The sequence below is a fragment of the Chenopodium album genome, chromosome 18, assembly GCF_948465745.1.
Source record: "Chenopodium album chromosome 18, dcCheAlbu1.1, whole genome shotgun sequence".
Lineage (NCBI taxonomy): Eukaryota > Viridiplantae > Streptophyta > Magnoliopsida > Caryophyllales > Amaranthaceae > Chenopodium > Chenopodium album.
In genome coordinates, this window is record NC_137851.1 from 33717511 (window position 1) to 33730806 (window position 13296).

At 33.7% G+C, this 13296-nt stretch overlaps 1 protein-coding gene across 1 annotated transcript; it reads right to left on the reverse strand.

Moving 5' to 3' along the window:
• Positions 1-1360: 1360 nt before the first annotated feature.
• On the reverse strand, positions 1361-8404 carry LOC145592380 (uncharacterized). The gene is made up of 13 exons (XM_081648823.1): positions 8018-8404; positions 7364-7529; positions 7155-7235; positions 6552-6634; positions 6357-6472; positions 6152-6262; positions 5426-5535; positions 4611-4914; positions 4445-4522; positions 4297-4347; positions 4112-4204; positions 1764-1841; positions 1361-1679 (listed from the first exon to the last, which is right to left on the reverse strand). The coding sequence occupies exons 1-13, from the start codon at positions 8025-8027 to the stop codon at positions 1635-1637; spliced, it is 1326 nt and encodes a 441-aa protein (XP_081504949.1). The 5' UTR covers positions 8028-8404; the 3' UTR covers positions 1361-1634.
• Positions 8405-13296: the final 4892 nt, after the last annotated feature.

Here is a 13296-nt window from a genome sequence, read left to right on the forward strand (position 1 = left end):
GAGTACTTTTGCCCAAATGTTAACTTAAGCACGTGTATTCTTATACTATCCTCTTTTACCTTTACATTAAGTATACAATGTACTTGTAATCATCAGCTTTATGCCCATATTATAGTGGATTGGTGGCCTCATTGCCACCCGCGGTTTTTACCCTCCTTCATTGGGGTTTTCCGCAGTCATCATATCGTGTCTCCTCTCTCTTTCTTTATTTTTCCGTCATTTACTTTTCGCATTCAACGTTTTCTATTTTAATTTAGTTGATCCGTAGCTCGTATCTCACATCAAATCCGGTACGAAATTTAGCATAACACTTATTAGGCGTAATTTCAATTACAAATTCTGTTTAAACTTGCAAAAGAGGGTGTGATCAAGCAACAAATCATTGATAATCAAGCAACATATAATTATCCTAACAATCATAAAAATATAGGTAGTAGTAAGATCCTAGGCATGATACTAAGCAGAGTAAATAAAACAAAAAATTAAATATTCACTCCATGTACAACTTTGCAAACTACTACGTCATGAATAAATTGTTAGTAACTTCAATAAAAATAATAATTCACAAGAATTAAATTAAAGAGTTAGAGAAATTAATATCACCCTCGGATTATACCTTCACACCTTGGTAAAAAAGGTAAAACCTTCAGATCTTGATTTGGACTTTGAATTACTTGAATTTGATTAGAAATAAAGCTAAGAACAATAGAAATTGTACGTCGAAGCTCTAAGTCTAAGCCTTTGGGATGATTTGGCATTAATAAAATATTTGTAACATTGTCAAATTCTCCTCCCAAAAATCAGAAATAATGGTGGTATTAAGAGGCTTAAAATCGGGTGAAGATAGATTTTTATAAGAAGATAGATTTTCAAAAACGCGTAGCGAGGGACAGTAGTTTGCAGATTTTGTTTTTATCATAACCTTTTCCAACCCAATTGGAATCAAATTGATATCTTTTGTAAGATAAAAAAAATAAAAGATATGGTCGAAATAGTGGGACAATGTTAGTTTTCGATAGAGTTTAGTATTTTGATCATATCTTTTTCGTTGTAGCTCAAATTGGAATTCTGGTATATCATTGGAAAGATATTTCAAGGGCTATTCAACCATCTGAGATTTGGATAAAAATTATGAAACACAAAAATGGGACTAGAGTTATGAAAAGGGAAAATGAGCTAAGTTTGGGCTATGGAAAATGAATAAAATGGCTTTAAATATAATTTTGGCTAGAACAAAAGACTACTCAAGTAATTCTTAGATTCATTACGCAAATCGGACCTAGGTGTCTACGGTACTCCTCAAGGAAAACAACACTTTTTGGTTGTGCAAAACCATACCAAACTATACTGCAAACAGCAATTGTGAAATAGCCAAAAGACCAAAAATACTACAGTATTATTCAAAATAATAAAACTTCTGCCAAATTCCACACGATCTATCAAAAGTTTTACAATAACCACCAATTCTATCCAATAAATCAGAAATTTAGAATCTAAGAATACAACACAAGAATAAATTTTTCAATGGTTCAAGCCACAATGAGATATGCTAAGATTACATATGAAGGTGACAAATGAGTGAACTGATCACCAGAATAATCCCCCTGCTATTTACATGAGATTTGCGGGGTAATTTATTCTTCCTCAGCAGCGATAGCAAAATGACCTGTCTTTCTATCCTGAATGACACTTGGCTTTGTAAGCTAATAGGCTATTAAGCTATTTTAAATCATAAGCAAGTGTATTGAGAAGATATATTATACCTGTAACATCATCCGCTGCTTATTCATATACTGTGTTCGTGCTTTGGCAAGTGCAGAATTTGGTGACTTGTACAATCTCTGTCAAAACAAATCATGTAAGGAGAACATCAATCATCTGATTGCAGCATCTTAACCAGAGGACTAAAATATACTTTCTCATATTTAATATACATACATAGCTCAACTCATTTAAGTGATCCCTCCTTGTACTCCACTGTGTTACTAATTTTCATAAGAATTACTATATGGCCTGGTCGTTACAATTGCAAGTGCTGAGTTACCAGGTTCATCTTAAGCAAAAAACATAAAAGGTACAAAAAGTAGTTTCCAGTGGTCATTTTAAGAAGTAACATGATTCCTATGTGTGTTCGTGAATTCAATAGGCAAATGAAACATGTTACAGATAAATTTGGCTCCATTGATCTGTTCTTTTCACCTATATCAACGAGTTTTGTTAATTTATAGCTTCAAAATAAAGCTCTGTGTGTAATAAGTTATTAGCCAAGGACTAAGTACTTGGGACTAGTCAAAACCAGACATTTCCACCTAAGCTATATTAGGTAGAATAGGTGAATCAGCTGAGCGTTTTTTCCATCTCTCGTTATTTTGGATGTCGACTCCCCTTCCCTGTTCAACGAGCTGTTAGCCTACCAAGTCCACTACAGCAAGGCAATGGTGATCAAAATTCCGTGAAAAGAGAAAGGGGTTGGAAGCTCGTGATTCTACAGCCATAACTATATGGCAGCCTTTTGATTTCTACTATTTTCATTGGATGTACTTAGACTAGTTAATTTTGTAGCATTGGGTGTAGTTTAGGTTAGTTAATTTTGTTGCATTGGGTGTACTTTAGGCTAGTCAATTTTGTTGCATTGGGTGTACTTTAGACTAGTAATATGTATTGCATTGATTGTACTTTAAGCTAGTTAATTCTGTCGCATTTGGGTGTACTTTAGGCTAGTTAGTTAAGTTTCATTGGATGTATAATAGGCTAGTTGATTCTGTTTCCTCAAGAATTTATTAGCCCGGGCAATCACGACCAACAAACAACCTACTGATAAAAGGTAAAGTATTGTCATGTAGATACACGAGTTTTAAGGCATAGTAAGTATCTGATTCTTTTTATGTATCCCAGATTCTGTTTTCTATGATTGGGTTAATGGAATGACCTTTGCTTTTAAGGCATGCACTGAGCCATTTAAAGCATGATGTATGATGCCTTAAAAGTGTAACAACACTTTTCCAACAAGGTTAATTTGTTTGGGTTAGATAAGCTGCAATAATTAATGACAGACACAAGTCTAGGTTGTTAACAATTTAAAATTAAGGGATTCCACCGCTCAACTACTTTCTTGCCTTATTTTAACAAAAGCTTTGTCATTCCAGTGAAGATCAGTGAAAGAGGGAGAATACACATAAAGCAGTAATTGCAAATTCATTTTGATAAAGGAAAAGATTTTTCTTGCAATCAAATTGATCTTTTCAAATGCATACAGATTAGGCTCTATTGATCTCCTCTAATTCAACATATACAGTCATATACTCAAGTAATTGATTAATTTTACTTGAAAAAAATCATCGACAAATAATATGGTTTATGATAATATGAGGTGGGAAAAGTCAAAACACAAAAAGTAATGTATGTGTCATTGCTTGGTCTACAAATGTACACTTAGGTAAGAAAGGACGAAGAGAAAAAATCTAGAAAAATGGCAGTGACTAAGGAAGAGGGGCCATTGGGGTGGGGGGGGGGGGGGGGGGGGGTTGGGGAGGAGTGTGAGGTGGTGAATGAAACAAATATATATATATATATATATATATATAATGTATCGAAAACTTTTGTATACATCCGGTTTACACTAATATTAGTGTACATCGAGCGGTAAAAGGGTAACTTTAAGCCAATTTAGGGTACCTTTTTGTCCTTATTTTGGGTAATTTTGAACATAATATGATTTTTTATATAATAGAACAAAATTAGTTTATAAGGGTAATAAAATTACTTTCAATCACTAATAATTTAATTTTAGTCATTTTAAATGTGATTCTTTACCAATAATGCATAAATTATTTTTATTTGAATCTTTAAGGTAACTTTTATTCATTTCAAGGGTAACTTTAGATCGTTTTAAGAAATCTTTAGGATGTACAATAATTATTGTACACCCGATTTTTTACAAAGTTTGTGGTTTTTTTTTTTTTTTTTTTTTTTGTCTTGCTTTTAGGGAATATCTCTCCAAAAATAGTTAAGTTGTTCAATTCTTCTAAAGTGTCAACTGACTGAATCACAGCCAATTACCACAAAAGGCATAATTAAATTCTCAGCCAGAAAAAGGCAGTAATTAACTAACCTTCTCATTTAATTTATCCATTGAATGATCTTCGCTGCCCAAAATCTTTTTCTTTGGCGTAAATCCAAAGACATCATGCAAAAATCCATTTTCCTACAAAGTTGGACACCGGTAAGGTATAAATAGAAACCGCACATACGAAAAACTTAAAGCAAGATATATAAACTGACAATGAAGAGACCTACCAACATATGCTTTACAAATCCTCCCTGAAGGAAATGTTTGAGGAAGTTATACTGCAAAGAGCCACATACAAAAAGTAACAATTGTTACGAAAAGAATTATAAAATACAGAAGCAATACAATATCAAAACTGAGAGCAGAAAGGCGGACCTGAATAAGCTCTGACCATGATGATGTGGTTAAAGTCTCACCACCAATCTTTGTTGAGGATTCAGGAGAATAACCACCCTAAAAAAAAAAACAAGGTACCAAGCCATCGTTAGTAAATATGTACAAAACACACACCGGAAAAAATAAATTGAGAATGAAGCAGAACCTCCAAAAAATCCAAAAGATCGCGGAATAAGTTCCTTTGGTTATTAAGATCTTTCTTAGCTGCTCCTTTGCCACCAGCCTCAGAAGCAAGATCTCGTATTTGATTCAGGACTTTGCCTTTCAATCCTATTAAGTGTATATAGCCTTCTTTAATAGCATTCTCCGTGTCTCCACTGGAACCATTTCTTTCACCAGAATATCTTTCAAAATCTCCAACATCAAATATCACAGCCAGTGCTTCACCAGCCGCAATGCGTACAGCACGATCATCCTTATCCAACAGAGAAGACAAATAAGAAATGTACCTGCATTTGTTTTACTAAATAGATAAGGCCGCAAGCTTACTTCAAGTATGCTAAATAATGAATATAAGACTCCCATATAATTAGTGTGACCTGATGCAGTTGAATTTCCTACATCTCCCTTCTATATCACCCTTCAAATCAATTAACCACATAAAAATACCACATTAACCTTGTTCTTGTAAACCTTCTACATAACCCAGTATTTATTTACAATCAAAACTAAAACTGTATTTATAAAAGCTAAGAAGTTTATTAAACCCGCTACACCACATAGCTCCTGTACAACATCCTTCCATCTCCTTCCTTGAAAAAAAGATTACCACCATCATTTTATATAACATGAACACATCAAGCCATTTCAATTTCTTTTCTGATAGTACATTCAGCAACTTTAATGTCATAGCTCCTCCCTTTAATATAAAGGACATAAACAAGACCTGGTACTAATCAAGGTTCAAATGCATAAGCATCATTACATAGAACTTATAAACAACAAAAGGCATTAACATACTCCTGCCAATCCCTCAAGCTTAGACTCCATGAATTAATTGTTGTGAGGAGAAACGACCATGCTGATACGGTTGTTGCGATGACAGCTGGTAAAGCTTTAGTTGCCACTACCTGCAGAGTAAATATGCATTTGTTAATTACCGATTCCCATTCCCCAAAAGAATTGAGAATCCTGTGTATGGATTTATGAGTGATAATGAAGGACCCGTTCATTATCATTAGGGTTGTTCCCGGTTTTCTGTTATTTAGAAAACTCTAGAATAAAATGCGGAAACTACAATAAGTAGCTTCCAGTTTTTTGTTGCCAATTTCAAAAATCAGCATGATTAATGTAGGCATGACTAAATTTTATTTCCTGATTCTATTTAAATGTTATGACTTTCAAAATCATAAAACCAATAATTGAAAACGGAAAGTGATGCCAAATGAGCCATGAATAATAAAAATCAGTTGTGACTTTCCATTAAAGATTCAACTTATAAATTCATATCCAATGAAAAAATAAACTCCATCTTTTTTTTTTTTTTTTTTGTATTTTTTTTTTTTTTGAAGAAATATAAACTCCAGCTTTAAAAAGGTAAGGTTGCAGACTTGCAGCCAATTTGACCACCAAGAAATTAGTATAAGCAGGATCCATACAACATTAATAGGCAAAATATAGCTCGTATACCATAAACATTAACACAAGTTTTTTCTATCAAGCAAAGAACTTTGCATTTACACATACATTAGTACTCGATTTGGGATGAACAACTTGCCACATTATCTGCATTGACCGCTCTGTTTCCTCAGGCTCTTCCCCGCCAATAAAGGTGATAACAGCCAAACAATCTACCAACTTCATAACAAAATCAAAACAGAAAAGGCATCAATATTTTAAAACTATATGTATGAAGCACCACACAAGGTATAGAATCGATAATTAAACTCACCGCTGCAACTTTTGATGATTCAGCTCTTGACCTGAGAGCCTGAGATATTGTAGGGATTGATTCCTCCAGTATTTCTCGTGCATTATTCCCTGGGCCTGTCGTCAATGCCAATAGACCTATACAATGTCTATAGTTTAGCAATTCATATTTAATTTGAATAACATTTAAAATAATCCACAAGATGAGAGGCCTAACCAATAGCCTGAGACGCCGAAATTGTCTCTTTCCCAGAGCCCTTTTTAATAGAATTCAGGCACTGATGAAGCAGAGTCGCAAATCTGATGATACATACAAATAAAATAAATAAATAAATAAATAAGATGCAAGCAAAAGCCATAAGAAATCCATCAGATAATCATTACTCCCATCAGTTCCCTATGGCAGTCAATGCAGAAGTGAAGAGTAATAGAAGATTATCCTACTAGACAGACAACTATACTACACCCAGTTATTTTATTCTAAAAAAGGTAACAATAAGGATAAGGGAGCTATCCTGTGTAGTATAATGAAATCTAGTACGAAGACTACAAACAATAATGAAATTTCCTTCAAAGATGTTAACTTAAGATCAAATAACGGCGCCAAAACATTAACTGTGATAAGTTCAACAGATTCTCTAATTATTGATTCTTACCCAATACTTCCACTATTATTGAACGAGGTGCAAACTTACATATATTAACACATCAAAAATTATTTAATTGCAAAGCAACTTCAATCTTCCTTCAACTCATAAAAAATTTTAAGACCTAAGATACACATAGTGAGATTAATTATAAAAAAAAAATAAATCCTTACTTCTTTTCGACGAATTCATGCTGTAAGTTTTGACTAAACGCTTTAATAATAGATTCCAAAGCCTTCTCCCTTGTTGAACCCCTTGAACGATTCAAATACAAAAAGAAGCTCAATGTAAGGTGGTGAATGATCATCCCAATTCTCACTATAAGTAACTATTTACAAAACAAAGAGTAATCAAAATCTCAATTAACTTAACAAGGAGTTACCTTTTCTCAAATAAAGCATCAAGAGATTGATCCAATAAGCTATCCTTTTCTACCTCCGCACCAACCCCAACTGAAACAAGATCAGAACGGACCGAAGACGACGAGCTTACACTATCTGTATCGTCGCTATCCAGCATTGCTGCTGCGTTCTTACGATTTGAATTGCCTATTGAATTCAATTCAATTCAACAAAATTACGCCCAAATAAAATATTAAAAATTAAAAATTAAAAAAATTAAAAAAAAAAAAAAAAAACAAGCATAGCACCAATTATAAATTCACAACGATTAAAACTCACGAATTTAAAATCCCACATAAAATCCTACATAATCAGAAATTAAGTAACAACCGATAGAAAACATTTATTCACCAAATTGGAATCACTATTCATTAAAGCAAATTAATTCAAAATCCCACAAAAACCACAAACTAAATCAACAGAAAGAAAACATTTATTCACCAAATTGGAATCACTATTCATTAAAGCAAATTAATTCAAAATCCCACAAAAACCCACAAACTAAATCAACAGAATTTGAACACCAACCAATAAAATCAGAATAACAACTTATAATTTAATCAACCCACAAAACCAAAACATAATCTAAAACTACACTAATATTATAATCAATCAAATTAAAAGTAAAAACTTACGCTTTCCCATTTGAAACAGGAAAAAATCTAACGACGGCGGCAGCGGAGGGAGAATTAAAGTGTCAGAAACAAGTACAAGAAAGCTGATCTAAATTGATAGAAGAAGACTTTAAAAATGACGAGAAATTGATTGAATGCGACCAACTCCAAATTGAAGAACAAATCAAAGACGATGATTCTTCAGAACACGAAATAGCCATTAAAATTATGAATTATTATTTTAAGAAAAAAGAGTAAAGGAGAAATTTTTACGGGTATATGAAGGAAAAAAGAGAAGAAGAAGTGTGGAAGAAAAAGAGGCGGAGAAGTCTGGACTTGGAATTAAAATGGAGGTTTTTTTATATATTTTTTTTTATTTTATTACTGTGAGGAGTTTATTCAGCGATGGTGGGATGGAATATGCGAAAAGGGCAGAGAGAGTAATATTGCAAAAGGATCAAATATTGTCACGCGGCAGATTTGCGGACGCAAATTTGGCAGGGATTTGACACATTTGACATTGTACAAACTAGTGTGTGGCCCGAGCGATGTCTCGGGTTGGTAGTTTATACTTGTTTAGTTTGCTAATCTAATTTGATTGTTTAGATAGTAAGACTTGTTAGTTTCGAGTTTAAATGTTGTTATAAATATTTTTTAGTTGTCAAACTCAATCATTACATAATGGAAACAAATAGTATAATAAGTCATAGACTAACTTATCTAAATTAACTATAATTTTATTGGATAAAAAACACAATTAATAAATGGCTAAGGTGGTAAGACTTGTAACTTAAGACTCGTTGGTCTTGAGTTTAGTCTTGTTATAAATATTTTTTAGATGCAAACCTAATACATGTTGTGAGGGTGACATGCCATGTTTATAGTGACATGTGGCACATATTACTGACATGTCGAACTTAAAAAAAGTGACATGTGGAACATATTCTGTTTTAGGAACACTTTTTAATATATAAGTATAGATATGTCAATGTACTGATTTGGTTTTATTTTAATACTGTATAATTTTTTGGACGGAATATTTTATGTAATTAATATTAATTAAAATTATTTCAAAAATTATACTACGTTGATCAAAATCTACCCTTTTTTGTAAAAGAAAACAGATTAAATACGTATTAAATACTTATTCGACTGATGGAAGAGGGTTTGTCCAAGGGGTCGTTTGGTTGCAAGTGATTTCCGGTGGAAATCATAATTCCTGGGAAATCCTACAGTAACTTGTTGTTTGGTTGCCTTTAGATGTAGGAAATGGGATTTCCTGGAAAATGGAAATTCCCACGACATGGAGGAATTGATTCACCGACCCCCCCTCCCCCAACGGTGAATCAAAATTTCTATACTTATTTGCTCCTAATATCTACCATAATCATCATCATTTTGCCTTAATCATCACCATCACCTTCATTATCAACCATCACCGTCATCATCGCCATCCACCTTCCTAAAATCAAAATCTCCTAAAATCATGAAAATTACTCCAAAAATCATCATAAAAACCAAAACTTTCTCCAAAATCATCATAAAAATCAAAACTTCCCCCAAAAATTATCATAAAAATCAAAACTTTCCCCAAAAATCATAAAATCAAAACTTTTTGCAAATACCTTGATGAAAATCGAAACTGAGACACCTAATTGAAGTTAACATCCAAATTCAATTTTAAAATTTTGATTGTAAAGCTTCAAACTTTGATTTAATCAAGTGGGTATTTAATATATTGTGAGATTCATAAAGAAAGAAGTAAGGGAGGAGTGAGAGAGAGAGAAAGGAAGGAAGAGGATGGTGATTTTTTGGGGTTAATTACGGAGTATTTGACAGTGGGAATTTATTTCTCATGGTGTCAACCAAACAGATATTTCACACTTCCTACAAATTTAGCTAAGGGAATTTATTTCCCATGAATTAAAACTTCCTACGGGAATTTAATTTCCACGGTAACCAAAGGAGCCCCAAGTATTAAGTATTCTTATTTGATGCGTGAGAACCAGGAAACACGTGGAAATTAACGTGTGACAGCAAGTGCAATTACTAAGTTTGAAGAATTTGTTAATTTTGTTTGGGGGAAGAGTGTACGTGTGGAAGAATGAAGAGGGTTTTGCTTGTGATTGTAAAGTAATTAAGTGGAACATTTTTGTCTCATCAATTATTATGATTCATGTGTTAGCTTGTGTGGACACCTATCAAAATTCATGTTGGTCAAAGTTCTAAAAAAAGAAGTTTAATTTGTTTAAAGAGATGAAGCTTTATTTTTTGAATAAATGTATAAGGATTCTTATGGAGTTTTTAACTTGATCAAAATCTACCCTTGTTTGATTAATTAAGTTTTAGGAGTTTTACTTGTTGATTACTGTAGACACCCAAATGTGACTCCCCAAAAACAAACCCAGTGATGAATACCTTTTGCGTCGAATGATAATCGAATGATGTGAAAGTGTGAAAGGTCAGGTGTTGCGGTTAGTTTTTATTAAAAATCCTTTGTCTGTTTTCGAAAAACAACTCTATTTTATGAAAACATGCATTCCAGTTTAGTTTGGTCCATAATATGGGTCCAATAATAGTGTAGTTGTATGGGGCTTGTAAAGAGCTTTCCAACGATATATTATAAGCCCAATTCCGATGAATAATGAGGAAGTTATGGCCAAAATACTAAACTGGGCCCGGTTTAATCTTTACATGCGGCCCGATGATCTAGGGGGGGACCCAATGTTAATTATTATTCCTAAAGTTATTAGAATTAATTATAGTCTTCTAGAATTCTCTAGAAGGTTCTCTTTAAGTCCTAATAAGATTAGAATTAATAATTATATTTCGATGAGTTTTACTTGGAATAAAATATTATTTTATGAAAAAACATGATTTTAAATTTCATACGGACTTTACAAGTCAATTTTGATTGATAAGTGGACTCCGTGTTTGAAAACGCGTAGGAATCAAGGTTGTCGCCAAACGATAGGCCTATCGCTACGCGACAAGGCTTGTCGCCACGCGACAGAGCTTGTCGCCAAGCGACAAAGTCGGTTTTGCGGCGATAGAGTGGAGTTTTATTCCTTATCAAATTCTACCTATTTCCGGACTGTTTTCTTATCAATAGGGTCCTGAACCTCCGTTTTTAATCATCCACGATCAATCTACAATCATCGATCAATCATTCTACAATCAACAATCTTCTCTCTCTCTAGCTTTTCATAAACACAATTCCGCATACACGAGATCTAGAAACACCTAGCCAAGTTCGAAGTTGCCTTCGCCCTAGATGTGAAAGGTTATAATTTCTGAGGGTTTGGTCCCTAATCTCTCTTTCAATTATTTAATTTAATTGTTTGATTTATATTTTCCTTGAAGTTACTAACACGTGTATTCTGTTATTAGAAAGAGGCACGAGGTATCAAAGTATGTAGTCTTATTGGTCTATTCTTGTAGAAAGTATGTTTAAATTTGTTTAATTCCTATTATCATGTTAGGATGTTATTATTGCCTTCTAGTATCATGTTTAGGTCCTATGCTTTCTAATATCATATCAATATCATGTTAGTATCATGCTAGGGCTAAAGTTCTGATCTTTATTGCTTAGTGACATGCTAGGATTTGTTATTAATCTTGTTAGTATCATGCCTAGGATCTTGCTATTATTATGCTTTAACATGATTATTATTGTTATAATTATTGTTTTTATAATTATTATTCTTTATTATTAACATGATAATAATTATTATGTTGCTTGATGCTTATTCATTGTTATTGCTTGATCACACCTTTTACGCATGTTTAAAGGGGATTTGTACTTGTAATCACGCTTAATAAGATAATTAATAATCTTTTTTAGGGCTAATATGATTATAATTCAAGTGATCACCAATAATAGTTTTATTTGTGCATTAAATTCAACCAACATAGATTAAACAGGTTTAGGGTTAATCTAATGTTTGCATGTTAGTCAGAAAGCGCACATGAATACGAGAAGAATAAAGTAGAGGCCTATTTAGGGCAGGTTCAATCTCTTTTAGGTTGGATTTGTACCTTCATCCCCAAACCCTATTTGGTTCAAGACCTTTTGGAGTTGACGATCTCATGGATCGTTAAGGGGTGTAATCTTCACCTTGTGAACGGTTTACAAGTTCCTAAAACTTGTTGGCGACTCTTTTGCTCTAGCTTCCTTCTCTTTGGACGCCACCATGCTTAAGTGTATGATCACAGTGGGGTTTAAGTTTGGGGTTATGGCTTGAAATATTCCCTACAGTTTTTGGCGACTCCGCTGGGGAGGGTTTCTATTTTAATTCCTGAAATTTATTTCGGCAATGATTTAGAATGAGTGGATGAGACTCGAAAAGTTCTAAGTATTTCATGTGCGTAATTTTGATTAACATTATTGTCATATGCATAAAAAAAAGGTCCTCATTGGATAGACCATCCGAAATGAGTCAAAAACATAGGATTTTTACACGTAGGAAATTTGAGAAATATCTTTCACAACTAGAATTGAAATAATACTGCGAAATATGGAAAATTCTAAGAACGTAGATACCTGCTAAGGCATGTAGGAACTAGCGTCTAGAAAACAGGGCTTGTCGCCTGTAAAATGCTTCTGTCGCCTGGCGACAGTTCTGTCGCTTGGAAACAGGGGCACTTTTACGGCGACAGTCCCTGTAGTCTGGCGCCAAGTTCTTCCAATACCGAGCCAGAACGTTGCCTTCTTGTTTTGACCATTTCTAGCACTGTTGGCTCGATTCTTCCTGATTGATTTATTTTCTTTTTTCTGAAACCCATATGTGTTCTACATATGGACATAACCCTCTGGGGGTTCACGCTCCATCTACCCAATCGAACGCTCCTGGCAACAACGGGTACATCCGAGTTTGTGAATCCACCAAACCGTGGAAGCAAGTTTTTAACTTGCGGGGTCCCATCCATACACGCCAACCCTTCCAAAGGTAAGGCTTCCGCGCGATGCATCCGGACTCATAACCATGGACCCTTTTTGACTAACCCATATCCTTGAATTTTAGAGAACTAGAGCCATGGTTAGGTTGCAAACTCATTGCATCATATTGTGACTATTTGAACTATTTGTGCATTCTTTGCGTGTGCATACCCTATATGTGCTAACCATTTGTTTGACTTGTGTTTAAGTCTAAATAAACCAATTAATGACTAAAAAGGACTTTGTCTAACTAATTAATTAATTAATTTGACTAATTAAAGACTAACAAAGTAATTAATCTGACTTAGTACGATTGTAGGCATGTCCCCTTAGAGTAAACTTACTGGAAACAGTCCCAGAT